Consider the following 26720-nt stretch of genomic DNA (forward strand, 5'->3'; position numbering starts at 1 on the left):
AAAAGATGCTGACAAATATATAAATGTGGCCCATTAGAAAGAAACCCATTAAGCCCAAAAGTTTATTACGATTATATCAAACGCCACGCGCACTAGCCGCGCGTGTAAAGCGAATAATTGCCACAAGTCTCTCTTCTAGTCTCTTTTTTAGCTTCTCGGCTTCAGCTTGTCTCTTTCCTCGTTGACTCCTTTCTGATTCTCTGGCATTTCTAATTTTATAGTGCAATGGCGACGAAGGACCCAGAATCTGTTTACGAGATAAGCATCGAGGTGATTTAAAATTGCTCTAACTTGAATCATCGATTCTGTAACACTCTCTGTCTCTGATAACTTGAATGAATGGGGTTTTCTTTTTTATTTTATTTTTTTGTTGAAAGGAAGCACCTTTGAAATAGGGTTCTAAGACAATCTGATAATAGTGTGAAAAGATTTGTACTTTAATGTGTCTTGTTGGTTATAATAGGTGTAGAATCAATTAGAGTATGATGGATCATGTTTTCAGTTGATCATTGATTTGTCTTCTTCTGTTGATTGGGGATTGTTTTCTTTGATCTTTGATTGAGTTCTTGTGTTGGCCTCTCTCTCTGAGTCTTTAGCTGAATAATTGCAACAGGATGCAAAGGGAGACAGCTTAGAACTCAGTCAATACAAAGACAAAGTTCTTTTGATTGTCAATGTTGCTTCCAAATGGTTGGTTGTTTTTTTTGTACTTGCGCCTTCTGTTTAAAATTTTAGGTTTCTTGTCTTGTTTATTATACTCTTCTCTGATGGTCTCAGTGGGATGACAAACTCAAACTACACTGAGTTGAATGAGCTTTATAGCAAGTACAAAGAGAAAGGTAAATCTGATTTTTCAATAAATGTCTCTGATGGTCTCTCGTTTCTTCAACTCGATTAGTTCTCGATTGATGTTGTCTTGTTACAGGTCTGGAGATTCTAGCATTTCCTTGTAACCAGTTTGGTGACGAGGAACCGGGAACTAATGACCAGATTACTGACTTTGTCTGTACTCGCTTCAAATCTGAATTCCCCATTTTCAACAAGGTGGTAGATCGATCACTCGACGAATTCATTACAATTCTCTATGTCTTGAGTTTTTTTTTATAACAACTGAATATGTCCGGTTGTGTTGTGTGTTAGATTGAAGTAAACGGAGAGAATGAATCTCCTCTGTATAAGTTCTTGAAGAAAGGCAAATGGGGAATCTTTGGTGATGACATTCAATGGAACTTTGCTAAGTTTCTTGTTGATAAGAAGGGTCAAGCCGTAGAACGTTATTATCCAACTACCTCCCCTCTTACCCTTGAGGTAGCGAAACTATATCTCTCTCTCTCTCTTGCTCTCTTATTCACTCACTCTGCTAACTTCTCTGTCTCATTTTTTCTGCAGCATGACATATATAAGCTTCTGAATATCTCCTGAGATGATGAAAGCTTTGTTGTTGAATCGAATTGTATTTGATAATGAACCTCTCTTATTTAATAAAGAGTTATGACATTGCCTTGGATTTGAAATGTTTTGCTCTATTTTTGTTTCCTAAATCCTAACATGTTGCTCTCCCATTAAGGTTGATAAAAAGACACCAGAGCATCATCATATTATAAGAGAATCAAGTTGACTAAGATACAAAAGAACCACATAAAATCTTGACAGGTTCACAAAACAAAACTAAAGGTTTAATTTAGATGAACCAAACTGATCCAATCTGTGAGCCATATGATTAAACCTACTCCAAGGTTTCATCGAAAATAAATAATAGCAGATGATGATTCCAGCGTTGTAAGGTTAACATCATATTCAACGAGGATATATATCAGTGATCAACGAACGGTCAACAGACGTGCTCCATTGATGAAGCTGGTTTCTAGTCTGAACGGAAAACCCTGGTTGCTGAGGCACTGGTAAAGTCACAGTATTACTAGTGAGCATCACGAAAATGGTTGACAAGGTCGGACGCTTTACAGGATCTTCTTGAACACATAAAAGTCCGATATGGATGCATCGAATCACTTCATTCTTCTGGCAATTTCCTTCAATGATTGGATCCACGAGATCTAACGCTGTTCCGTTACTCCAAAGCCTCCAAGCCTAGAGGATATCAATCAATCAGTTCTTGCAATGCAAGCAATCAATACCTGTATAACTTATACTGAAACTTACATATGTGACCAAGTCACGTGCGACGTCTCTCTCATGAAAGCTGCTATTCCTCCTACCACTTATAATCTCAAGAACTAACACTCCAAAGCTATAGACATCAGATTTCATTGAGAAGTGGCCTCCCATCACATATTCGGGAGGCATGTAACCGCTAATATTCAGAAGAAAAGCATTGGTTTATTGTCAGAATATAATGTTCAACTTATGACAACTAGAGGCGGAAAGACTTACAGGGTACCAACTACTCTGCCTGTCTTCTCTTGGGTTTGGTCCATTCCAAAGATCCTTGCCATTCCAAAATCAGCAATTTTCGGATTCATATCCTCGTCAAGGAGAATGTTACTCGCTTTGAGGTCACGGTGTATGACCGTGAGGCGTGAGTCTTGATGAAGATAGAGAATTCCTCTAGCAATCCCATCAATGATCTTGAATCGAAGAGTCCAGTCTAGTTGACTTTTCTTTGCAGGGTCTATGCACATCCATAAAGTACAAGTTAGCTTCCAAAATATTTTGCAACCTTTGATATTCAAGAAATGAGTAAACGAATCATTGGAACAATGTAACTGACCAAAGATGATATAATCAAGGCTTTTGTTGCGCACATACTCGTAGACTAGTATTCTTTCTTCACCTTCTAGACAAAATCCTTGTAGCCTTACCAGGTTCCTGTGCTGAAGCTTTGCCACCACAACAACCTCGTTCTTGAACTCTGTTTCACCTTGTCCTGAAGTTTTCGACAGTCTCTTCACCGCAACTTCAGTCCCATTCGATAATATTCCCTACACATGTTTTAAATTTTTTATCAAGCAAAGCATCATCTGGTTATTTAAATGTGTAGGCAACACGAATAAAAGTAGACAACCTCAAGAGGAACAGTAAAATAATACCTTGTAAACCTCACCAAATCCACCTTGACCAATCTTATTCCTCTCTGCAAAATCATTTGTTGCAGTTTGGATTGTTCTATAATCGAGCTGCAGTGAGTCTGCAGTTGTTATATCATCTCCTGTTGCGCAGTAAAAGTCGCTAGTAATCAGAATCAGTCACTCAAACCTAATAAAGATTAATGAGTTGAAGAATCTTTACCATGAAATGCAGGTGCTGTGTCATAAGTCTTCTTTGCCCTCTTTGCAAGGAAACAGTAACAAGCTATGGGAAGCAGGACAACCAAAATAACAAGTACAACAATGGCTACCACTAAGACACTTGGATTCCCACCTTTCCCTGCGTTTCAAAGATCAATTTATTTAAGATGGTATAGTACTGGCAGATGAATCAAAAGTCAAAAATAGAAACTTTCCCTATTGGTAACTTAGAGAAAGAAGAAAAACAGAGGAAGAAGAAATAGTTCACCAGGTCGCAGAGGAGATGGCACGAGAGGCGGGGACAGCTGTGGCAGTGGTGGTGTTGTAATGGCGGTTTCATTGTAGAACGAGTAAATCTCGTACCTAGAATTACAACTAGGATAAAGAATTCTTGCCCCAATTCTGTAAAAAGGCAATCCATTAATGGATATTTGTAAGCAACGCAAACAGTCTTGTGTCGTGAGATCAGGTGTGCACTGAACCAGGCCGTACAGATTCTGGAACGCAGTCCAATTGCTCTTAAACGTAAAGAACTTTCGAGGACTATTCGCTGCCTCGACCGCAGCTTGGTTGAGTTTAAGTGACACCGTATCTTCGAACCGGCCTACTTGTTTATATGACATATTGTTGCCGTTAGTCATAAAAATTTTTTGATTGAGTGTAGGGGTCGATAGGATATTGCGGTGAGAGTATCTGAGCATACAATGATCGTAGTAGAGCACGGCTTGTCTCACGTTAGGACAACGAGTAAGCGTGTCGTTGACGGAAAAGACGACGCAGTTACGGCAAGCCTCCGGCGAGAGGTCTCCCCGGCAGAGGAAAAGACCGGTGATCATATCGGGGGATTCTCCAGCCGTAGCATTTTGGAATCCGGTGGAGTATGAAGCATTGCGGGAAGAGAGAGAAGACAAAAGAGTTGTGAGATTAATGGAGTAAGTGCTGTTTCTTGAGAAAGTTGTCGTGTTCGGACAGAAACCACCTAGGAAATTAGGATTTTGAGCACAAGCTGTGAAACTAGTATTGAGGAAAGACAAAATGAAAAGGAAGATCAAAGAAGACATGCTTCGTTTTTAATTTCTCGATTTGTTTCCTTTTAGGTCACAAAACCTTTAAATAGAGGTTGCTTTGTGACGACTCAAGATAACTCGGTTAAAGTCATAGTAAACGCCTCTTGTCTGTATGTTGCTTTGAATTTTCTTGCGTAACTCTTTTGCTGCGACTTCAAAAGATTTCATGGTTCCTTGACTCCTTCGAGGACGTCAGATACAGATACATGAAGTCTAGAAGTTTCTCTATACGTTCTTAGCAATTTCTTCTTAACCCTCTGCAGGGAGTAGTATAGTATAATCAATTAATCATCGTCGCATCTTTCTTGACTTTCCTTCTCATAAAGCCATTACAAGAGCAAATAAATCGGAACTAGTACAAATATAGTTAAAACATCTCCTTAAAAAGCCTGAAAGTGGGGGTGGTTCTGTTACATTTAATTCAACAATGTTAGAAGGTACTGAGAGAGATCTGGTCTCAAATCCTTAAAATGTCTGGTTTTAACATTCCCAGAGAGATAAATCTACAACAACAAAGATATTTACAGCACTCACATTCTGTATGCTGCTGCTGCTTCCAAGACTAAAGGGTAGTGATAGGATGAAAGACTATAATGTTTTTGTTTAGAATCATCCACGAGTCAAATCAATATCAGTGAGTAGAGGTCTACTCGAGTCAAGTGATCTGCCTGAGCCTGAACCTGAACCGGGCCATCCGCTCATTCCCTGAGCTGAGAAGTTCTGTGGCGTCTGCTGACCCGCCGATGCTTCTGGTTCTGGTGCACTAGCTGGTGTTGTCTCCATGTCGCTATTGTTTTGCTCTTCCTTTGGTTCTTTTTCTTGTTTGATGGTCTTGTTGTTATTGGTAGTATAGGACTTTGCACTTGCTCCGTATACAAAACTACAAGCTACCACCTTCAACATTACAAACAAGTTTTTCAGTTTAAGAGACACATTACATATAAACAGATCCAAACAAACAAAACAATGTTTTAAACTTTTGTATTCCGGGTAGCACAAATTTTATACCAACCAATTACAACCAAAACAAAACTTCACGGAACCAAACAAAAATTTTGTATCAGAAATGAACCATTTACTTCTTTGTTTTGGTTTGTTAGTCCAAAACTGAGCTGAACTAAAATTTGTTACACGGACACTTACAAGGTGAAAGCACCCAAAACTGAGTAGAAATTTTGTGTAAGATATGCATTCAAACACATGTAAACAGCACAAACAAATCATTAAATATGATGTTTAGATTCACTTTTCAACCATTAAGATTCAAAGTACCTGAACGAGGCTGGCTGCGATAAGCATTCCAATTCCACCACCAATAACATGACCTTCAATACCAGAAAGAGAGACACTCAAACCGCCTGTTCGACTTTTGGATCCACCTTCTTCATTCACCAGATAAGATCCACCTAAACTTAGAATCTCAAAACGTCCCTGTATAACACAAAGAAGGGATAAGAATCTTTAGCTTTCGACATTTAGGTTCTTTTTTCCGATTAACTGATTGAACGATTTGAAACCTCGAATGTTAAGGAAGGCGCTGTTGAAGCAGGTTCACGCAGAGTGACTGAAGAAACCGTTCCAGTGCCTGACATTATACAAAGAGCCCGAGGTCTTTTCTGTGAAAATGACAAAACTTTCGAGACAATGTCCTACAAGAAAAATATAAAGGAAATTAAAAAGCTGCATAAATCATTAAGATTGAAAGGAGTTTTGAGAGTTTACTTCTCCTGCTCCAACGCTGATGACATGAGGTGCAAAAGCAAATCCAGCTGATGTATTCATCCACTCACCTAAAGTAATGAACAGATTTAAATGACATTGTCATGACCAATTACTTATCTCAACACAAGTGGATCAGTCAAATTACTCTTTCACAGCTTAATACCAAACAATCAATGTTGAGTAGCAGTAACACCAGAGCTAAATCAATAACCTAATATGACCATAGAATCATCTTAAGCTTCTAGCATCCAAAATCTAGCTCTAATCATAAGAACCCCAGCTCGTGTTCAATGTATGTAGAAGAAAGTTGTTCCAAAGCTACATACTGTATCTTAATCAAGAAGTCGATTTGTTCAAATCTACTAATACTGAGTTGACTAAACACATCCTAATGACGAATTACTCATCTGTTGTTGAGTGGCAATAACAACAGAGCTAAAGAAACAAAACAATAACTTAACCATAGCTTCTACCATTCAAACTTTCACCTAATCACAAAAGATCCAAGCTCATGTCCTAAGCAACAACTTAACTAGACCAAGTACAGAGAAAAACTTGAGATCTCACCAAGATTAGCCAAACGTTGCTTCCTTCCAGTTCCAGGGGGTCGACCTCTGGCTCGTTTAGGTGCATTAGGATCAGACATTGAAGAAGAGTCCTTAGACTTCATACTAACACAAGGCATTGGAGAAAGCCCTAAAGAAACTTGTCCCTCAGGAGCATACTTTCTCGGCCTTCCACGTTTCTTCTTAACCATCGGTGTATCCGGCGGTGGCTGAGGCTGCGACAGAGGCGGCTGAACCGCCGCAGAAGAACCCATCCCCATGTGAATACTGTGCCCAAAATCAGAGTGCCTCTGCTGCTCAGCCATAGAGAAAGGAGCCCCCGGATTGCTAGCCTGAGGGTGATGAATGTTAGGGTTTAACATTGGCCTCATTCCGGGAGGTGGCGGCGGCGGCGCGTGAAACCCACTCGCGACTTGGGAAGGTGTAAGATTGGTAAAGGCTCCTCTCTGAAGATAGTACTGAGGATGCGAGCCTGGAAATGCCATAGCTTCTCTCCCATCCATGCATTTAAAACCCTAAATTACAACTCTCTTAAGAGATTTTAAAAAAGGAAACTTTTCTCAAAAAAACAAAAATTTTTATCTACCAACTAGAAATCGTAAACCCTAAATCCCCAAAGTAGTAAAGAGAAACAACAATGGCGGGTTTTTATAATATACCCAGTAATCAAAGTCGGGTCTTTTCAGCTAATGGACTCAAGATCCAAAATTGTTTCAATGAACCCTAGAAAGAAAAAAAAAAGGCTAAATCTTGAGTTCTAAGTGAACTCAAGAAAGTAAATTGCAAATTTGAAATGTATGTAGACAAAACAGTTAAAAGTAGCTCCTCGTACTGTTACAGTCTCCTCTAGCAGAGAAAGCAAATCTCAGAAAAAAAATAAAATAAAAAAGGAGACTGAAGAAGAGAAAGGAGCGTGACGAAGACGACCATTGTTTGTTTTCTATTTATATATTTCTTTTTAATTAATATTGTGTTATTGTCTTCTTTTTATTTCTCCCTTTTTTTGAGAATATTAAATTTGGTTTGTTTGAGATTTTTACTGATTTATTTATTAAAAAAGGATATAGACTTTCTTGAATGATTTTATAACAAAATCTAATAATGTCTCATTACATCTCTCTCTGACTGAAAACGAAATTTATTAGTCACTGAGAATATTATTCATTAATGTTAAATGCTTTTCATGTATTAATTATCAATCTTCTTGGAAGAACATCTTGTATATTATATCTAATAAAGAAAAAAAACTAAAATATCCAAACATTTATTATTTGGCAATTTTTGTTTATACTTATTTAAATTTACTATTTTAATTAATTTTCTAAGTATTTCGGATACTTGAAAGCCAAATACACTATAGTCTTTCAGTGAACACAAGTATTGAAGTTGTTGGTGAACACAAAAGAAACTAAAGAGTTAAAATCTCCTTAGATAGCCTGAAAGCAGGGAGTTCAGTTACATTAACAGTGTTAGAAGGAACTGAGAGATCTGGTCTCAAATCCTGAAATGTCTGGTATTAGCTTTCCCAGAGAGAGACATCTACAACAACAAAGATATGTACAGCACTCACACTATGTATGCTGCTGCTGCTTAAGAGACTAATAATGGTTTTTGTTTTTTGAATCATCCGCGAGTCAAATCAATATCAGTGAGTAGGTTTCTGCTAGAGTCGTCAAGTGACCTTCCTGATCCTGAACCGGGCCATTCGCTCATTCCCTGAGCAGCTGAGAAGTTTGGTGGCGTCTGCTGACCCGCCGATGCTGCAGCTTCTGGTGCACTACACGGTGTGGTCTCCATATCGCTATTGTTGTGCTCTTCATTTGGTTCTTTTTCTTGTCTGATGGTCTTGTTGTTATTGGTATTATAAGACTTTGCACTTGCTCCATATACAAAACTACAAGCCACCACCTTCAAAGTAACCAACAAATTTTTCAGTTACATATAAAAAACTGAAATCAAATTACTGAAAAGTTTCAATTGGTAGCATAAATTATACCTGAACAAGGCTGGCTGCGATAAGCGTGCTAATTCCACCGCCAAAAACAAGACCTTCTTCGCCATTAGAAAGAGAGACACTCAACCCGCCTGTTCGACTTTTGGATCCACCTTCATCATTCACCAGATACGATCCACCTAAACTTAGAATATCATAACGTCCCTAAGGAAAACAAGAAAAAAAAGGATTCTATTAGAAATCTCTTTCCAGGTTTTGTATTCTCTCGATTAACAGAATGAACGATTTTGAAACCTTGAATGATAAGTGAGGTGTTGTTGAACCGGGTTGACGCAGAGTGACTGAAGAAACTGTTCCAGTGCCTGACATTATACAAAGAACTCGAGGTCTTTGCTGTGAAAATGACACAATTTTCGCAACAATGTCCTGCAAGAAAATTAAAATGAAATTGAAACAATGTAAAGCTACATAATCAGTAAGAATTGAAAGGAGTTTTGAGAGTTTTACTTCTCCTGCTTCAACGCTGATCACATGAGGTCCAAAAGCATATCCAGCTGATGTATTCATCCACTCACCTAAAATAAATAAACAGAGTTAAAAGTTTTCAATTGACTAATCACATTAGAATGAACAATCATATCAACATTAATTAATACCAAACAATCAATGTTGAGTAGCAGTAACAACAGAGCTACATCAATAACCTAATCTGGCCATAGAATCATCTAAAGCTCTAGCAGGATCCAAGCTTTACATATTATATTTTATAGTCTTGTACCATGTTGGCCAACCACATTAGAATAACCAATTACTATCTCAACTTACATTAAATCAACCACACATGGATCAGTCAATCTAATACCTAACAATCAATATTGAGTAGCAGTAACGACAAAGCTAAAGCAACAACTTAACTTGACCAAGTAATTAAGCAGAAAAAAAACTCGAGATCTCACCAAGATTAGCCAAGCGTTGCTTCCTTCCAGTTCCAGGAGGTCGACCTCTGGCTCTGGCTCGTCTGGGTGCATTAGGATCATCAGACATTGGAGATGAGTCCTTGGACTTATTACTACTAACACAAGGCATTGAAGAAAGCCCTAGAGAGACTGGTCCATCAGGAGCAGGAGCATACTTTCTCGGTCGTCCACGTTTCTTCCTAGCCGGCGGTGTCCCCGCCGGTGGAGATGGCGGTGGCGGCGGTTGTGATAGAGGCGGCTGAAACTCCGCAGCAGAAGCAGAGGAACCCATCCCCATGTGAATACTGTGCCCAAAATCAGAGTGCTCAGCCATGGAGAAAGGAGGAGGTCCTGGGTTGCTAGCCTGAGGGTGATGAATGTTAGGGTTTGACATTGGCCTAAACCCCGGATGTGGTGGCGGCGGCGGCGCGTGAAGACCACTCGCGACCTGGGAAGGTGTAAGATTGGGAAAGGATCCTCTTTGAAGATAGTACTGAGGATGCGAGCCTGGAAATGTCATTGCTTCTCTTCCGTCCATGCATTAAAAAACCCTAAATTACAAATCTTTAAAGAGTACAAAAATAAAAGAAGAGATTTTTTTAAAAAAGGAAACTTTAATTCCCTAAGAAATCGTAAACCCTAATAAAGAGAACAACAATGGCGGTTTCTTAATTTACCCAGTAATCAATCAGCTTTCAAGATCCAAATTGTTTCTATGAAACCTAAAAAACAAAAAGAAGTTAAAATCTTGAGTATCACTAAGAACTCGATTGCAGATTTGGAATTAAGTAAGTAGCTTCTCCTACTGTTACAGTCTCCACGAGAGAAAGCAAATCTCCCAAAGAAACAAGAAAAGCTAGATTTGATGGAGAAATCTAGGGTTTCTGAGATGGAGAACACAATGTGTATCAGAGGAGATGACAAAGGAAGTTGACAGAAGAGACAAATCAGGGAGAAGAGACAACAGATTTGTAATTTTGTTTTCTTTTTAATATTTTGTGAACTTTTTGAATTGGAGAGGCCTTACTCTGAAAGTTAGAAGACCAAAAGAAGAAGAAGAAGAGAGAAAGGAGAGTGACGACCATTGTTTCCTATTTATATATTTCTTTTAATTTATTTAGTTTATTAAATTTTGGTTAAAGATATACATTGAATATTTTTTTTCTCCACTTTTTAGAATATTTAATTAGTTTGTTGAAGAATATTTTTTTAATTCAAAAAGGATATTATTAGAACTTTCTTATTACAAAATCTAATGTTTCATTAGTTCTCTGACTGAAAAGCAATATTTATTAGTCATTGATGTTATATTCATTATTAATATTAAATGATTTTCATGTATCTATAAATTGTTTGCTTTGATTTTAAAAAAAATTCATGCTCGTAAAGCCTACTTACCATTACTAAGAAAAAAAATTATTTAACATTTCAAATTATTATATTTTTTAAGAAACAGTGATAAAGATATAAAATAGTAATACTAAGAAAAGTTTAAATTTTATAATATATTATTTTTCTAATGTATCTTTTTTGGCCAACGAAACTTAATACATCGTATCAAACAAATTAGAAGTTATCTAAATATCTTTTATTATTATCTATAGTATATATAATATTTATTAGTTATATTTTAATTAGTTTAGATAATTATACTATTAATTTAGAGTTTATCTAAGTTTTTAAAGTTTCTTATATTGAATCTTACAGTTTAATTTTTGTAATTATTATTCCCATGATTTGTATATATTTTTTTGTCTATATCTGACTTTCATGTTCTTATTTGCGAGATTTTCATTAGATATTTTGTAAGTTTTTTTTTTTCACTTTAAGTTGTTATTAGAAGAGGTGAGTTCATGTAACCAACCATGTAGAAGGTATCAAAGAATGAAGCAAGACTCGTGTTGACTTAACTTCATATAATCTTCAATTCACAATTCAGATGTAGGAAAGAAAATATAAACTAAATCAAACTTTGTTTTAAAACAAAAAAAAATTTTGTTGTTGTACAATTTTAAACTTTGATTTAAAAAGAGATGTATGAAAGAGAGATGTGTCCTAATGTTGACTAAAGGATAGGAGAGTGAATTGGGACACACTTGAATATCTCTCTCTCACATGTCTAAATCACTTTGCTATTTCTTTCTTTGCTTCGGACAGTGAGCCCTCTCTCCTAACTTTATTTTTTTCCCATTTTTATATTCCTCTTTTTTCCTTTTACTTTTATTTATCTAAATTCTTTTATTTTTCAAAAGTTTTGAAAGTGATTTAAAAAAAAAAATATATATATATATACGTATATATATTTTGCACCTAATTTGAAAGTTAGTATGATGCATTTAATATCCGGCGTCTAAAAGGGCCCGACCAAAAAATCCAAATAGTCAAGTTAGTATGATGCACTAGATATGTTTTTTTTGGTTTAATTAGATTTGTTTTGCTACTACTCCCAAGTCCCAATTCCAATTTCTGACTACAAATTTTTTAGTTTGTCTAATGTCAACAATCTTGTTGCACTCACGCTTTAACACCAACATTGTTTTGACTTTTGACATTAAACTTAATAAATTTGACTTTCCCTTATTCTTCTTTTTGCCAACTTTTCACTTAAATTTAATGTGACTTGTCTTACTTTGTTTTTTTTTTACTTATTAGCAATTTTCATGAAAAATCACATAAATATTTGAGGCCGACCAGTACTGAACTTGACATTTTTAAAAAATTGGTTTGCTCACATAAATAGTCCATTCCTTTATAACTTTTACTATTATATATATATATTAAAAACTACATTAATAAGATATGGATGGACACAATAAATGTAAGATATTCAAAAATGGAAGAAGAGTGTTGAAGGAAGCTTTCAGCTTGAGGATGGTGTCTGAAAAGGTACAATAAGGCTCTGTTTCTATGAAAGGTCCCTTGGTTAATACTTCACAACACATCTCTACATACAAATGTACATATATATATTGAGAGAGATATGATTGTGGGTCTGTGATTCACATGATGTCATCAAAAGTGATTCTTGTAAGGAAAGTGATCTCAACTATTGCTTTTTTTTGAATTTTCCTTCTGATGTATCTGTGGGGATGGAGTGATATGATTCTCTCTTTCACACATTTGTGGTCCGTTGATTTCTGGTCCAAACCAAATTTGTTTTCAAAACTCTTCTAATAGCTGTTGCTGGTAGTTTGATTTTGGTAGGAGTTTGTTGGTTTTGAAATTTGAAAGAAGGTTATATAAGTATGTTGAAGAAAATCATCAAAATTACAATTGAATAAAAATTACAATACAAAAACAACGGTAGACCGATACAATAGATTTTAACAAGTTACAAGTAAAGCCTTCGCTTTAAGATCTAAAGCTAATATCTCCTCTATACATAGTTGTGATTAGAATTTATCTAGTACATAATACTACAAATTACAGATCCAGTGATCTAGTTAAAAAAAATAAAAGATCCAATAATCTGGCAAATTATTAAAGTCTAAAAACCTTTTATGTTAACTTCTCCATTTTTCTAATGGAAACATTACAAAAAAAGATTTGAGAAAAACCCCATCATCTAAAATTGAATAAATGAATTAGCTCTATATTTCAGTCCCTCAAGAGATTATTATGTTGGTTCTTAAGTGAAGAACCATGGAAGAATATGAACCTGAGGGCTCCTTTTAGCTGTCCGTTTGATGCGTTTTCGGGTTTTCCACCGTAAATCATCAACTACAGCACCAGTCACTACCTTTCTTGTCTGTCTTTGGTTTCGCGACTGTGTCTCTGGCTCCGTTGATCTGTTACCAGATATCAATCAAACAAATGGATTCAGAAAACAGAAAAGTGTGTGGCAAACGTGTTTAGAGTAAGCTTGTATGGAACTAGTAACAAACCTCGCAGGGTCAATCTTTGGAGAGGATTCCGCCACTGGACAGCAAGCGGAGCAGACATAAGCCTCAGGGCGCCAATGAAGTTTTAAGCAATAGGTGTGATACCATTCGCCACATTGATTACAAGAAACCATGGATCTTGAGTTGTACGGCTTTAAACAAATACAGTGTAACATACTCCGAGCTCGTAAAGACTGCATCAATCAACCATGACACAAAACAGTATAAGATAACGGTAAGTTATGTGCTAAGCTTTGTTAAAATTCATTTCATCTATTAACCTGAAGTTCCTGCTCTGGATGGACAGGTAAATTTTCACCCTCAGAAATAAGCTCGAAAACATCTTCCAAGGCAAGAGCACCAGAGTCCGTCACCACCTGCAGATCAAACCAATAGCTCTCGCTTTCGTTAGACATTCCAAAGAGATATAAAGAAATAGACTGAAAAATAATAAGTGTTGGCAAGTACTTTTCTAGCTCGTTTTGCCCACTCTAGTCCAGTGTCTTTCAACTCCATGAGTCTCTTTCCTAAGTAATACTCTTTCGGTAATATTTCCAGTGTTAGTCCCTGTCAATAAGAAAATGACCGAAACTCATCAACCAGATCCCTGTGGTGTTAACGTATTCATTGAAAATCCAAAGAGAAGGATAACGTATTCACCGAACATACCTCTTCTAAGTGCTGCTGAATTTGCTGTAACGAGGGCTTTCCTACATCTTTTAGCAACTGCCATTTAAAGACACACTTAAACAATCAAAAGGAGGTACATAACCACACTAAGCGTTAAATTAAAACTCAGAAATATATTTGTACCTCAGAGGAAGGTGAGCTAGAGGTTAACGTGATGGTCTTACTACACCATCCTAGTTTTAGACTTGCAGCTCGAAGTTTGGGAAGTTCATCGAAATTGAGACCAAGGGCCAGACCAGATTCTCTAGCAGAGTCCACTCTGGTTATCAAATCCATAATCATCGGAAGGATATTGCTATGCGTGCCATCATCTATCTTCGCATTGTCCAACAAATCTTTAGTTTCTTGCAAGATCTGATGACTATCACACTGCCACCTCTCGCAATTAAGCAACAATGTTTCAAGAACTCTTGGCTCTTGAAGCTGAACGTTTAGCGATTTAGACTGAGAAACTAGGTCCTGCAAAAATTAAAGCATTGAATACTCCAATGATCACATCAGTTACCAAAAATACAGAAACCAAAATAGGCACAAGAGGCAGACAAACCTTTAATACAGGAAGTTCAAGCACAGAACAAGGAGATAATGCCACAGAGGAAGTGGCTGACAAAAAAGGCTCAGATTTCTGAAGCCAAGTTTCAGTCGATGAGATTGTCTTCTCTATGCCTTTCAAAGAAGGCAAAACCGCATCAATGTTGATTGACGTCCTAGAAACAAACATCTTTTCATGAATAAAAAGACTTAAAGAAAAAACAAAGCATGATGGGCTGAACTAAATAAATTTAAAAGCCTGAACAAAAGATATTTACCTGACGAGATCTTTAAGGTCGTACATCCGAGTTTCACTGGCAAGGATACTGCTTGCTCTTTCCTCCCAACACCGAGCCGTTGACAAAATTCCCGAGATCTCAACAAATAACTTTTCCTCATCGATGTGTAGCCTGGAAATATAAAATTTTAGCATGCATATATAAAAATAAAGTAGAATGCATTACATATTTTATAATCAATATCTGGGGACAACGTACACAACAGCTTCCGAGAGCAGCTGCTCGATGAATTTTAGAGACCTTCTTGCAGTATAAACCTACATTTACCAAACAAAAAGCTGAATTTCAGAGACCTTCTTGCTATATATATAAAACAAATTTCATACATTTTATATTCAACATGATATCATGAATTCATGATAACTGCATGAGACAAACAAGGGATACAAAGTCAATAAAGAAAGAGAAAACATTTACCGTTCGAGCTTTTTCCCGGCAAGATGCCTTCTTCAATTCAACCTCAACAAGAGGCAGTCCTTCAACTACTTCAGATACTGTGGTATAGGTTAAAGCTATCAGCCTGTCACTATGGATTACAACGCAAAAATAGGTGGAAACACCCAAAAGAATGTTGAAGTACAAAAGAAATACCTTTAATACCTAACGATGATCCATCCTTTAGAAGGGAACTCAGGTCTTTTATTAGCTTTCGTTGGTCCTTGCCTTCACGAACATCAGTCATTACATCATTAAAGCGTGAAATCCAAGACAAAGTGTCAACATGGCACTGCCTCAGAATGTTTAATTCAGGAACGTTGACGCTGAAACTATCGAATTCATTAAGAACCTCTTCCACATTCTGTGCAGAAAAAAGAAAATACTTCAGAAAGGTTCAACAAATGAGATGGTTTCTTAATCACAATGAAAGATGCAGAACAAAAGTACAGCCAACCTTGAGAAATAAAGAACCATTCAAAACGTTGTTACATTTATCACGGGCTAATTCTGATTTCTTTACCAAATGCAGAATCCCTTCTGTTTCTGGAAGTTGCACCTGAAGCTCCAACATCTATAAAGGAAAAAGAACGATTATAATGCATGAACAAGTAACAAAATCATCATTTTCAGAATAAGGACAATATATTCACCTCTGACTTAAGCTTGAAAAGTGGATCCATTTCAGTCCCTGGACGTTTAGTGTCCGCAAGACAGAGTCTCGCCCTTTCAGCTAACATCTGCGGACCCATGAGGAAGAAAGATTATCAAATTCAAGAAAAGACATTAATCAACATGTCTCATATTATTCAATATGGAATCGTAATTTAAACCAATAGGCAATATTCACATATTCTTCTTAACTCACACACCCTATAACAGATTCCCTTGTTATTTAAAACACAAAACATGACTACTAAGATATTGTAAGCTAGCGGAAAAAAGAACTATGCACATGTCGGTCTATACAATGGTTTACCTTTGCAGAAGAGATCTTCTTTGACAAGATCTCATGTTTTGTAAAGGATATTGGTGAACTAGAGACTTCAGAATGCAATAGCTCCAGCTGGGTGATCTAGAAACAAAAACCAAGTTACATGAATCAAAATGCATAACATTAATGATTTTACCGGATGTAGTCAGATTGGAGTTTGTAGTGGCATACAGTTGGGCTACTTGACAGAGCTGAATCGATTTTCTCAGACAATTTTCTAGCCTCTTCAGCATAGTCCTACATAGAAATGGAAACGTGTAAACAATGTAATAACATAAAGGCTAACAATAGTAAGGATCTAAAGGAAAACTGGGATATCACAGCTATATGGCTAACCTTTAATTTCAGATAACCAGATTGAAAGCAAGGAACGGGGTTAACTCTCACCAACTCATCAATAAATTCCAAGTGAACTTTCATTGAATCATTGTTGGCTTCACCTTCGACTTTTGAAAGACAGTCGCTAACAGCTTCAGCCCATATCTTTGCTTTGACCAAACTTTTTGTAACATCTCGTACCTGTATGACAAGAAAATATTATTTTCCAGAATCTACCTAAAGACAATATTTTCCAGAATCTACCTAAAGACAAATATACAAAAAGCATTCCAACAGATACTCGAAACTCACACGGTCCATTTCTGATCCAGCCCAAAGAAACTGTTCTGCTTCCTTCAAAAGAGTGGCATATTCAACACTAGAAAAGGCATGGTCAAGAACCTTCGATGCTCGAAGAAGCCATCTGTCAGCTGGTCGTGCCTGACTCACTTGCATTCCCTCCTGCTAGTATGAGAAAAAAGCAGCAACAGTTTATATATTTATCATAAGATATGGAAGACCGCTAAATTATTTAATACACACCCTTAAGTATAAATTTACCTTTTTGTTGAAAGCACTAGATCGTTTGGTGCCTGAACTCGGCCGTTGTGAGTTTTTGGTTTCTTGCGTTTTGCAGCCACCAAACTTTTCAATTTCTTGTACCATCCTATCCAACTCGGCAAGGGTATAACGATATACAAGACGCAACTTTGTAGGTTCACATTCACAAAGGTGCTTCCAGTGCTGAATTCAAGATTATAAACACTTGAAGTAAATAGCAAAATCAAGAAACTAGATTCTTAAGGGTAGGTTCTGCCTGAAGTGGATTGGTCTCTAGAAAGTTGGATATAAATATTTACCTCCAAGCATGCAAAGACAGATGGCCTGCAATTGCAGACGATAGCAGAAAGATGAAGATATTGCTGGCAGATGATGCATGTTGGATCCTGCAAATACCGTTATAAAGAGTCCACACATCAGAGCATTATCTTATGCAAACTAGAATGAGTAGGCAAAAACACATAACATTGAAACCAACAATATCTGATTGCAGAAAGAAAAACCTCTTCGATGCCCACAGAATCAGGGCATTCAGGCATAAACATAGGAGAAGATCTCAAAATACCACTTTTCCAGAGCTGCTCTCTCCAGTTCTTTTCCTTGCTGTATATTCTGAGCAATTCTTTCTTCAAATGTATTGATCCTTCGATATTGCAGCAGTTTTCCTATAAGAGATTACAGTTAAAGCAATCACTGAAGCTGCGCATATATCCACATTTGGTGCTTGAAGCTAGCATACACAATTGCACTAGTAACCAATGAATAATTAGTAGTGGTGCATCTCCCATCACGTAATAACTATATCTTCTTTTGTGAATGCAATAGAGTTAGTATATTAATCAACAAAACCAACTAACTCAATGGACTCACAAAAGCAGTATAAGCAAATATCGCCCAACAAGCCAATAGAAATAATGGGACATGTTTCCAACCAGAGGTAAATGGGCATACAATTCATCTCGCTAGCCTATCATAGCAATGTTTTTTAATGCTGTTCATATTGTCTTTCTTACCTTAGCTACCACGCAGAGAAGCTCTTCATGAGATATGACTGAAGGTTTGCGGTATAGCCGATACAGCTCTGCCCCAAAACCACCATGAGGTAGCCAATCAGCAGTGGCAAAGTTGACGGCTTCTGCACAATTTAAACCTGGTAGGACAACATATGCTAGTATATCATAAACTGCACAAACATACTGGTAACAAACTCCCTATCGCAATTAATTGAACACTTTACGCGCAAAACTAGTTACATCACAGCTCTAACTATTATTAGAAGTTGGCGTACCAAAATTGAATCCAGCATGAAAGGATTTTGGAAATGTGATCACGAAGTTTCCAGGCTCCTAGCAATGAACAAAAGTAGAGGGATTATGTTATAAAACTAAACAAGCTCAGTGATTTTAGGAGGAACGTTACTACTAATCACAAATAACTTCCAAACTTGCAATTAAAAATGCTAACAATGAAATAAGCTCATCAATGAACTATATACTCGTATATCAAACCTGTAATACTGTGTAGACTGGGACTTTATTTTCTTGTAAAACAGTCGGACTCAACATGGTAACCAGTTGAAAGAGCAAATCTGGCTGAGCATCAAAGAGATCCGGAAGAGTTTTCCGCATAACCTACAGAAAAAAAATTAAGCAGCTCAAGTATTAAGAGCAAAGATTAAAAACCCTTTGGAGGCTTAGAGCACACAAAGACTAACCTTTTCAAAAGCACTAGCAGCACTGCCCGGAACACCATACCAACATTTTGCCTCTCCCCTGAAGAAGTGTGAATCAAAAACAAGTTGGTAGCAAAATCTTTCAAGATAAAAGACTATAAATTAGAGAGTTTCAAGAATGGAGAATGCAGTACTCTGAATGCTTCAAAAGAACCAAAAAATATTTGTAGAAAGAAACGAAAATGAGGATTACAGTAGAGGAAACATACCAGTGTAGATAATTGACAGAGTAAAAACAATGGTCTTCAAAATGCCAACAAAAAGAAGAGAAGAGCATTCCAAGATATAGCCAAGGCACTGTTACACCATTAATGTTATGCCGAATGGCCTGAAGCATAGATCCTTTCAACTTTGGCATGTTATTGAGATTCCAAGGGCTACTACAATATTCATCCCATACATTTGCCTCAACTGATTCTGGTCTTTGATCACCTATTCGAGGGAAACCACTTCCATAAACAGAAGTATCCAAATCATTACCATACATAACTTCAACCTCACCACCTGACCCTTCTACTATCTCCCAAAACTTTTTCTCTATCTGCGTCCTAGACACTGATCCTGAACCAAACCACTTTCTTTTAGCGCGATCAGCAACGCGCTTGAAGTCTTCTAGTGGTAAGCATTTACCAGGAACAAACCCAAAAGTCTCTTCATCAGTGTTTAAGCACTCAAGGCAATACCAGTTCCCTAGTGGGATATGCTTCAGCGGTGGCGAGAGACAATATATATGCCAACCTTTATTACAACTATCACACAGAAGCATCACTTCGCCGTGTTTACCACTTTTACACTGCTCACATGATTGATCAACCACTTCTTCAATTTCCACCTTTGGATTCTTTTCATCACCACTTCTCTTTCTTCTCTTTGAGCTTCGAGATTCAGAACACCGTCTACTCCGTTCATTCGTTTTCCTTTTGCAGCCCTTTGACGTATCCGAATTCATCCGACTGTGATAATTCTCAAAATCATGCAAATGCTCTTTGTATAACTGGCACAAGACATGCTTAGCACACTTTGAAATCTTTTCACCAGATTTCATAAACTGATACACCTCACCCCATTTTTTCCCTTTAACAACCTTTTCGTAACCACCAAACCGCTTCACGGCATTGAACAGCTTACACAAATCCAACTCCTGACCTTCGAAAACAACTCTCTTCTTCAGCTTCTTACCTAAATGCTCCTCCAAAAAACTATTGTACTCCAACTGAAACGTCTTCGAATTGCAAGAAGCAGGACGAAACTGCAACCGGTGAATCTCTTGTGTCTTTGTTGGGAACTTAACAGATTCCAAATCCAAACCAAAAGGAGGTTTCCAAGAACTAGGTGGAACAATCTTGCAAATTCCATAAACCTCTGCCTCTGCCTTGATCTTGTATATGTACTCTAACGGATCTTTGAATTCATCCTCTGTCGGATGGTACACCGGTCCTAAAGGAACATTGATCGATCCTCTAAGTTTCTGATCTAAAACCCTTTTCTCCACTGCCTTAACTCTACCTTTTCCCATTACCAAACACATCAACTAAAACCGCACAATCATAACCTACGGATAAAAATAATTCAATACAGACACGCAAAAAGATCAAAAACCCTAATTCAAGAACAGTGAGAATTCAATTCTAGGGTTAGCAAAATTTATTAATACCTTGTGTGAGACTGTTGGAGAGAGGAAACAGAACAGAGCTCGTGAGAAACTAGAGTTGCGGAGAAGATGAAGTGTTCCTCCAAAGAATGTTTTTGTTTTTTTTTTTTGACGAATTTTGTTTGTGAAAAAAGAAGAAAAAAAAAAAGATTTTTAATTTTCTTTTATAAAGCGCTGTTACTGAATTTCCAAAATTGGGTTTGGTTAGTAACGGAAATTACGGGGTAGGAGAGAGAGAGAAAATATTCTCAGTTCTTTTCTACGGGAAGAGGACTTTGTGCCGGTTTAATGGATAAGAACTGCTTGCCGTTTATTCTGATCGGAGAGGTACTACGTGTAGTTTCTCTTTCGCTGTGTTGGGCTCACGTTACTAAGGCTGGTAAGGCCAAGGCCCATAATAAACTTTCCCAAGGACTTTTTTTCCAAAATGGAAATTAAAGAATAGTTTAAATGTTTTGTTAAAAAAAATCTATAATTTTTTTTTTTTTTTTTGTGTCTACAATTAATTATTATTATTTATGGTAGAGAGGGTTTAGACTTGTTTAATTTAGAGATTTTTTGGCTATTTTATAATTTGATATAACATTGAGACTATTTCCACAATGTTCCTAATATTTCTATACAAATTCGGATTCGAGCTTAGGTTTATAGTTTACTGCTGCTATATATCTCTTTCTTTCTCATTTGATGTCTCATCAGTTTTTGTGTTATGGATCATGCTAATCTTCTCTATTGTCTCTTACCAATTGGAATGAGTTGACTAGAAGCATTCCAAAGGACCTCTCATTTAATGTGTTTTGTCTTTGATTTCCCAATCGATTAGATTGGAGAAAGTAAATTGCGCCTATCATTTATCTAGTTCAACACATGTAATTGCGCCTATCATTTATCTAGTTCAACACATGTAATTGCACCTATCATTGCATACTTTTTACATTGTAATCGATTTTGAGCTAAATTGGAATGTAATATTCAACAAAGTCATACAAAGATGACATTTTTTTGCATAAAAGGAGTTTTTCTATCAAAAACGGTTTAATCTTCCCTTCAATGCTTCATATGCTTGTATAGCACTGATGAACCCCATGTCTCATGAGATTTCTCCCAGGATTAGCATCAAATTAAACCGTGTCCGATTATTGCCAGTTGCACAGTCAAGAAGAAGTAACATTTTTGAAAAAAGAAGTAAATTTTGTGAGTTTTCAAGATAATAAAAAGAAAAAGGAAAAAAAAAATTCTCGATATCATTCACAGCAGGTACGAGGGGATGGTCGGTGAAAAGGCGTTTCTACTGTTGGAAGAAAACAAAAGAAAATAAAAATGCTAAAGAGCGTTATGTCGGTGGCTAAATTTTTGGTTTAACTTATTTTCTTCCTTTTCCACGTTCACATTATTCTATTTTTCACATTATCATCTTTCCAAATATTTCATTTCAATTAGAGGAAAAGATAAACTTGTTACCAAAATAGTTATGTGCGACAAGGGACATGTATCTGTGTAAATGTAGTAATATATAACTAATTATGTGAAATATTTATATACTATTGATTGACAGCTATGGATCAATTAGATGGAGTTGTGGAATACGGTACCAGTGTGTGTGTGCGCTACGCGACGCGTACAGATTATGGTATCATTGACAAAAACATACCATATGGCATATGTATTTCTTTTTGTAGTTACCATTTTTTTTTACCAATTTGATACCCTTATGATTAATTTCTTCTTAAACAATGGGAAACAAGAAAGTGACTGGTAATTGCATTTAAACATCCACGTTTTGCACCACTATTTTTGTTTAATCTTTTTGATAACCGGAAATACTGAATAATTCCCAAAACATGTAAAAAGTTTTAAAAAAAATTTTGTCGTCGAAAACGTTTATAGTAAACAAAAAGAACTATAATTTTTTTAAGTAACAAAAAAGTAAAATTCAGAACCCATTTGAACATAAACATTTGCACCATCACTTTATGATGATATAATTTCATATTGATTGAATTATACAAAATTAGTAAATTGGTTTAGCTTTATGCTAATATATATTATATATAGATCAATTTAACAATATAAAGCGGTATAAATTTTTTGGCGGTTGAAAAACGGTTAGTGTTACGACAAATTGTTGGATAGAAAAAATAGTATAAAAGTTTTTAAAGTGATTTTTTGTCGTTTTTGGTCCTCGTTTTATGATCCGTTATAACAAAAACGGTATAAGATTACCAATCACGTAAAGTATATTATTTTTCATTATACATTATTTTCAGATATCTTTGAAATACATTTGTTAAAAAAACACGTTTAGTAGATAATATATAGACCAAATATTGTAGACTATTTTGAAAAATGAAAACCAAATATTTTAAAGAAAAAAAAACACTCCTAATAGAATTAAACTATTGTTATTGATAATTCCAAATTGATGGGTTATTGTGTGATATCAAATATGAGTTGTTTCTTAGATATCTCTTATTTTTTTGACCCACTGGTTGAGTTGACTTGGGTGAGAGAGAGGCCTGCTGCTTTGCTGTGTTTCTCTTTTATTTTTCTTTCTTCTGAAAACAAAAACTAAAGTTTTAATCTTTTATTTTATTTTTAATTTTAACATTCTGGCAAAGTTCTCTGCTTTTGTCTCTCCAACAAAAGGATAGAAAATAAAAATAAAACAAAAAAAAGCAAAACACAAAAGAGAGAAAGTTGCAGAAAACAATCTCTCTCTGTTCTTTGAGCCCTTTCCCTTTGAGCTCACCACACGAGCGGCTCTCGATTTTGTCATTTCACCTTTTTCCTCTTCTTCTTCTTCTTTTTGAGTTTCTATTTTCACAGATCGTTTTCTCAGATTTTTTGACCCTTCAATTTGCTTTTGTTCTTCTTCCTCGTATAGCTGGGTTTTTTTTTTTTTTTTTTTTTTTTCTCTTTCTGTAATTCTGAAGAGATTCTTCACGGATTTGATCTGTTTAAACTATATAAAGTCTTGATTTTTAGTAAATCAGCTAAAAAAAGAAGACGCGGTTTAGGGTTTATGGTTTGACTAGGAAAAAACAAAAAATCATATACTGAAATGGGTTGTGAGGTTTCCAAGTTATGTGCATTTTGTTGTGTATCAGAACCTGAAGGATCTAATCATGGAGTCACAGGGTTAGGTAAAGATCGAGTCTTTTTTTTGTTTTTTTTTTTCTTTCTAGGGTTTGTTTGGTTTCTCTATGATTGAATTGGATTTTTGTTTTTTGTTTCTTTCGTAGATGAGGATAGGAGAGGTGAAGGGAATGATTTGCCTCAGTTTCGTGAATTCTCAATTGAGACGTTAAGGAACGCTACATCAGGATTTGCTGCAGAGAATATAGTTTCAGAGCATGGTGAAAAAGCTCCAAATGTTGTCTATAAAGGCAAATTGGATAATCAAAGACGTATTGCTGTTAAAAGGTTTAATAGGAAAGCTTGGCCTGATTCTCGTCAGTTTCTGGTAATAAATATATAGCCTTTGTTCTTTGATTTTTGCTTTATAAAGTCTTTTTTTTTACCTTTTTTATATGTCAATCTGAATCTCTTCTTTTTATAGGAGGAAGCTAGAGCTGTTGGTCAGTTAAGGAACTATAGAATGGCAAATCTTCTTGGATGTTGTTATGAAGGTGAAGAGAGACTTCTTGTTGCTGAGTTTATGCCTAACGAAACTTTGGCCAAGCATCTTTTCCATTGTAAGTTCTTGAACTTATTGTAACTATTTTTAGCTATATGCTTCTGTATTTAACTATTATTTTGGGGTTTTAGGGGAGTCACAACCGATGAAGTGGGCGATGCGACTAAGAGTAGCTTTACATATTGCTCAAGCTTTAGAATATTGTACTGGCAAAGGACGTGCGCTCTACCACGACTTGAATGCTTACAGAGTTCTCTTTGATGATGTAAGTTCAGCTTCACGTTTCTTACTATTGTCTCCGTTATTATGTGCATATATGAAAATAATCATATGTTTTGTCTTCTGTAGGACTCAAATCCAAGACTTTCGTGCTTCGGTCTGATGAAAAATAGTAGAGACGGGAAGAGTTATAGTACCAATCTGGCGTTCACTCCTCCCGAGTATCTCAGAACAGGTATTTACTTGAAGTCTTGCATATCAGTTTTCTTTATTTGGATTGTGGCTAGCTTTCTTTTGACATATTAGTTTGTGTGTTTGTTTCTATAGGTCGGGTGACACCAGAAAGTGTGATGTACAGTTATGGAACTCTGTTGCTTGATCTTCTTAGTGGAAAACACATTCCTCCAAGCCATGTAAGCTTATGATTAAGATACTAAATCAATTAATCTCCACCAAATCATTGTTGAGCATCAATCAAACTCCCTGGAGAAAAGTGCATCTTGACTAACATTTTACGTGTTGTGTATTATTAGGCGCTGGACCTCATAAGGGACAGGAACATTCAAATGTTGATCGATTCATGCTTAGAGGGTCAATTTTCGAGTGACGACGGGACTGAACTAATACGGTTAGCTTCTAGATGCTTGCAGTATGAGCCCCGAGAGCGTCCTAACCCGAAGTCTCTAGTTACTGCAATGATCCCTCTACAGAGGGATCTTGAGGTGCTTTCCTGCTACCATTAACTAGTCTACTTTCCATCTATCTTTCGCAAGCTCTTGTATCTTTTGATTACTTATCTTTTTTTTTTTGCTTTCGAGAAGATTATTTTCCGACACTAATAAGAAACTGGTTTATTCATGTAAGACTCCTTCTCATGAACTGATGGGCATACCAAGCAGCGCCTCAACCACACCCCTTTCACCACTTGGAGAAGCGTGCCTAAGAACAGATCTAACTGCCATACATGAAATTCTCGAAAAGCTTAGCTATAAAGATGATGAGGGTGCAGCCACAGAGGTTTCTTTCTTAATTCTTAACCTTGTTATTAATTACACTCTCGTTATTGTCTCACTGTGTATTTCTTGTTGCAATCTGATCACCTTTTTTTTGTTTGCTCCTTCCTCTGCAAAAATTTCAGCTTTCGTTCCAGATGTGGACCAATCAGATGCAAGACTCGCTGAACTACAAGAAAAAGGGTGATGTTGCTTTCCGACATAAAGACTTTGTAAATACCATTGACTGTTATACCCAGGTTAGATCAATTCTACTGCCATTGTTTTGTGTCTTTTCAGTTTAAGTTTTCAGATAAAGGGTAGTGTTGTAAATCTGTGCAACCTTATGACATAAACTGATGAAAAAATGTGTTTGGACAGTTCATTGAGGGCGGGACAATGGTTTCCCCAACTGTATATGCAAGAAGAAGTCTGTGTTACCTAATGAATGAGATGCCGCAAGAGGCGCTGAATGATGCAATGCAAGCCCAAGTGATATCTCCTGCTTGGCATATCGCATCGTATCTTCAATCTGTAGCCCTGTCAGCTCTAGGACAAGAGAACGAAGCACATGCTGCTCTTAAAGACGGAACAATGCTCGAAAGCAAAAGAAACACACTATGATGATGATGATGATAACAGAAAACACAAAGAGGAAACTAAAAGGTATCTCCTTACATTAACCGAAACGCCCCGTAGGCTTTTGCAGAATAAGATCAAAATTTCACCATCATCCTTTGAAGTAGAAGCTACAACTCAGTTCTCTTATCGTGTGCATCATCATCATCACTGGTCAGTTTCGGGGTTTCGTCTCATATCTCTTTCCTTTACTTTTTATTTTATTTTCTTTCAAATACTAGAAGAAGCATTCATTTGGTTTACTACCTCGAATTGGACTCCTTTTCTGTTTATGGTTACTGGCATGATGAACATTTCCCTGACATATAGAAGAAAAAGTTGCGTACTTTTGATGGGACAAAAACTGGAAATGGTGTGGTTGTGAATTTGCTTTGATGGGTTCTTCCATGATTTGTAATCTATGTTTTATAATATTTGTAATGTAAAGAAGAGAGCATTTTTGGAGTTTTTAATGATCTTTTGAGATTTGCATATCTGGATTTGTTCTTGTTTCTTATTTGTCTTGGATTCATTCTTCAGATCTCAATACTAATTCATACCACCCAAGGCCACAAACACTGAAACACAGGCATATATAACAAATAATTAGTCATAGGAATCTTAATCTAAATAGATTTCTATAGTTAGTTGC

At 36.3% G+C, this 26720-nt stretch overlaps 6 protein-coding genes across 18 annotated transcripts; 2 read left to right on the forward strand and 4 right to left on the reverse strand.

Moving 5' to 3' along the window:
* Nucleotides 1-83: 83 nt before the first annotated feature.
* LOC104714700 (putative glutathione peroxidase 8) lies at nt 84-1514 on the forward strand. Its single transcript, XM_010432137.3, has 6 exons — nt 84-270; nt 614-690; nt 778-839; nt 926-1044; nt 1141-1308; nt 1390-1514. Exons 1-6 carry the CDS (start codon nt 226-228, stop codon nt 1420-1422), a joined length of 504 nt encoding a protein of 167 aa, XP_010430439.1. The 5' UTR covers nt 84-225; the 3' UTR covers nt 1423-1514.
* A 54-nt stretch (nt 1515-1568) lies between these two features.
* LOC104714701 (cysteine-rich receptor-like protein kinase 15) lies at nt 1569-4356 on the reverse strand. The gene is made up of 7 exons (XM_010432138.3): nt 3514-4356; nt 3247-3384; nt 3048-3166; nt 2729-2939; nt 2392-2629; nt 2161-2311; nt 1569-2088 (listed from the first exon to the last, which is right to left on the reverse strand). The coding sequence occupies exons 1-7, from the start codon at nt 4304-4306 to the stop codon at nt 1798-1800; spliced, it is 1941 nt and encodes a 646-aa protein (XP_010430440.1). The 5' UTR covers nt 4307-4356; the 3' UTR covers nt 1569-1797.
* A 318-nt stretch (nt 4357-4674) lies between these two features.
* Nucleotides 4675-7727, reverse strand: LOC104714702 (AT-hook motif nuclear-localized protein 5). Its single transcript, XM_010432140.3, has 5 exons — nt 6602-7727; nt 6035-6102; nt 5830-5961; nt 5585-5743; nt 4675-5206 (listed from the first exon to the last, which is right to left on the reverse strand). The coding sequence occupies exons 1-5, from the start codon at nt 7101-7103 to the stop codon at nt 4922-4924; spliced, it is 1146 nt and encodes a 381-aa protein (XP_010430442.2). The 5' UTR covers nt 7104-7727; the 3' UTR covers nt 4675-4921.
* Nucleotides 7728-8009: 282 nt separating this feature from the next.
* On the reverse strand, nt 8010-10625 carry LOC104714703 (AT-hook motif nuclear-localized protein 5-like). Of its 8 annotated transcripts, none has more exons than XM_010432148.2 (7): nt 10317-10598; nt 10188-10232; nt 9511-10032; nt 9062-9129; nt 8849-8980; nt 8597-8758; nt 8010-8508 (listed from the first exon to the last, which is right to left on the reverse strand). In XM_010432148.2, the coding sequence occupies exons 3-7, from the start codon at nt 10028-10030 to the stop codon at nt 8224-8226; spliced, it is 1167 nt and encodes a 388-aa protein (XP_010430450.1). In that variant the 5' UTR covers nt 10031-10032; nt 10188-10232; nt 10317-10598; the 3' UTR covers nt 8010-8223. The 8 variants fall into 8 exon arrangements, with proteins under 8 accessions (XP_010430450.1, XP_010430449.1, XP_010430446.1 ...); XM_010432147.2 differs by having other exon boundaries at nt 9511-10037; nt 10317-10576; XM_010432144.2 differs by having other exon boundaries at nt 9511-10074; nt 10317-10576.
* A 2133-nt stretch (nt 10626-12758) lies between these two features.
* On the reverse strand, nt 12759-20750 carry LOC104714705 (lysine-specific demethylase JMJ17). 6 transcript variants are annotated; one of them, XM_010432150.2, is made up of 26 exons: nt 20606-20750; nt 19161-20503; nt 18934-18991; nt 18728-18850; nt 18508-18565; nt 18233-18369; nt 17723-17884; nt 17519-17605; nt 17220-17402; nt 16971-17120; nt 16677-16859; nt 16512-16577; nt 16326-16421; nt 16000-16086; nt 15804-15920; nt 15503-15710; nt 15329-15405; nt 15110-15168; nt 14891-15022; nt 14629-14788; nt 14205-14540; nt 14061-14117; nt 13860-13958; nt 13673-13768; nt 13395-13585; nt 12759-13298 (listed from the first exon to the last, which is right to left on the reverse strand). In XM_010432150.2, exons 2-26 carry the CDS (start codon nt 20477-20479, stop codon nt 13139-13141), a joined length of 4401 nt encoding a protein of 1466 aa, XP_010430452.1. In that variant the 5' UTR covers nt 20480-20503; nt 20606-20750; the 3' UTR covers nt 12759-13138. The 6 variants fall into 6 exon arrangements, with proteins under 6 accessions (XP_010430452.1, XP_010430451.1, XP_087322506.1 ...); XM_010432149.2 differs by having other exon boundaries at nt 16971-17123; nt 20606-20737; XM_087466380.1 differs by having other exon boundaries at nt 17785-17884; nt 20606-20728.
* A 2193-nt stretch (nt 20751-22943) lies between these two features.
* On the forward strand, nt 22944-26562 carry LOC104714706 (serine/threonine-protein kinase BSK7). Its single transcript, XM_087466539.1, has 10 exons — nt 22944-23745; nt 23845-24065; nt 24162-24297; nt 24371-24504; nt 24588-24693; nt 24786-24871; nt 24992-25180; nt 25323-25475; nt 25597-25710; nt 25832-26562. The coding sequence occupies exons 1-10, from the start codon at nt 23664-23666 to the stop codon at nt 26072-26074; spliced, it is 1464 nt and encodes a 487-aa protein (XP_087322665.1). The 5' UTR covers nt 22944-23663; the 3' UTR covers nt 26075-26562.
* Nucleotides 26563-26720: the final 158 nt, after the last annotated feature.

Source organism: Camelina sativa, chromosome 9, assembly GCF_030686135.1.
Source record: "Camelina sativa cultivar CO46 ecotype springtype chromosome 9, ASM3068613v1".
Lineage (NCBI taxonomy): Eukaryota > Viridiplantae > Streptophyta > Magnoliopsida > Brassicales > Brassicaceae > Camelina > Camelina sativa.

Bases quoted from the DNA above. Each gene is read 5' to 3' on its own strand.
- LOC104714700 (XM_010432137.3), top strand. From the start codon at position 226: ATGGCGACGAAGGACCCAGAATCTGTTTACGAGATAAGCATCGAG. The intron at 271-613 runs GTGATTTAAAAT...TAATTGCAACAG, and splicing joins TTTACGAGATAAGCATCGAG to GATGCAAAGGGAGACAGCTT. The intron at 1,309-1,389 runs GTAGCGAAACTA...TTTTTTCTGCAG, and splicing joins CCTCCCCTCTTACCCTTGAG to CATGACATATATAAGCTTCT.
- LOC104714701 (XM_010432138.3), bottom strand. From the start codon at position 4,306: ATGTCTTCTTTGATCTTCCTTTTCATTTTGTCTTTCCTCAATACTAGT. The intron at 2,940-3,047 runs GTATTATTTTAC...AAACATGTGTAG, and splicing joins GATTTGGTGAGGTTTACAAG to GGAATATTATCGAATGGGAC. The intron at 2,089-2,160 runs GTAAGTTTCAGT...GATATCCTCTAG, and splicing joins CACGTGACTTGGTCACATAT to GCTTGGAGGCTTTGGAGTAA.
- LOC104714702 (XM_010432140.3), bottom strand. From the start codon at position 7,103: ATGGATGGGAGAGAAGCTATGGCATTTCCAGGCTCGCATCCTCAGTAC. The intron at 6,103-6,601 runs GTGAGATCTCAA...TCATTACTTTAG, and splicing joins GCAACGTTTGGCTAATCTTG to GTGAGTGGATGAATACATCA. The intron at 5,744-5,829 runs GTTTCAAATCGT...TGTGTTATACAG, and splicing joins CGCCTTCCTTAACATTCGAG to GGACGTTTTGAGATTCTAAG.
- LOC104714703 (XM_010432141.2), bottom strand. From the start codon at position 10,048: ATGGACGGAAGAGAAGCAATGACATTTCCAGGCTCGCATCCTCAGTAC. The intron at 8,759-8,848 runs GTTTCAAAATCG...TGTTTTCCTTAG, and splicing joins CACCTCACTTATCATTCAAG to GGACGTTATGATATTCTAAG. The intron at 8,509-8,596 runs GTATAATTTATG...GTTACTTTGAAG, and splicing joins TCGCAGCCAGCCTTGTTCAG to GTGGTGGCTTGTAGTTTTGT.
- LOC104714705 (XM_010432149.2), bottom strand. From the start codon at position 20,479: ATGTGTTTGGTAATGGGAAAAGGTAGAGTTAAGGCAGTGGAGAAAAGG. The intron at 17,606-17,722 runs GTTTTTCTTTCT...CGGTATTTGCAG, and splicing joins ATTCTGTGGGCATCGAAGAG to GATCCAACATGCATCATCTG. The intron at 13,769-13,859 runs GTACTTGCCAAC...TTTGATCTGCAG, and splicing joins GGGCAAAACGAGCTAGAAAA to GTGGTGACGGACTCTGGTGC.
- LOC104714706 (XM_087466539.1), top strand. From the start codon at position 23,664: ATGGGTTGTGAGGTTTCCAAGTTATGTGCATTTTGTTGTGTATCAGAA. The intron at 24,066-24,161 runs GTAATAAATATA...TTCTTTTTATAG, and splicing joins CTGATTCTCGTCAGTTTCTG to GAGGAAGCTAGAGCTGTTGG. The intron at 24,872-24,991 runs GTAAGCTTATGA...GTGTATTATTAG, and splicing joins AACACATTCCTCCAAGCCAT to GCGCTGGACCTCATAAGGGA.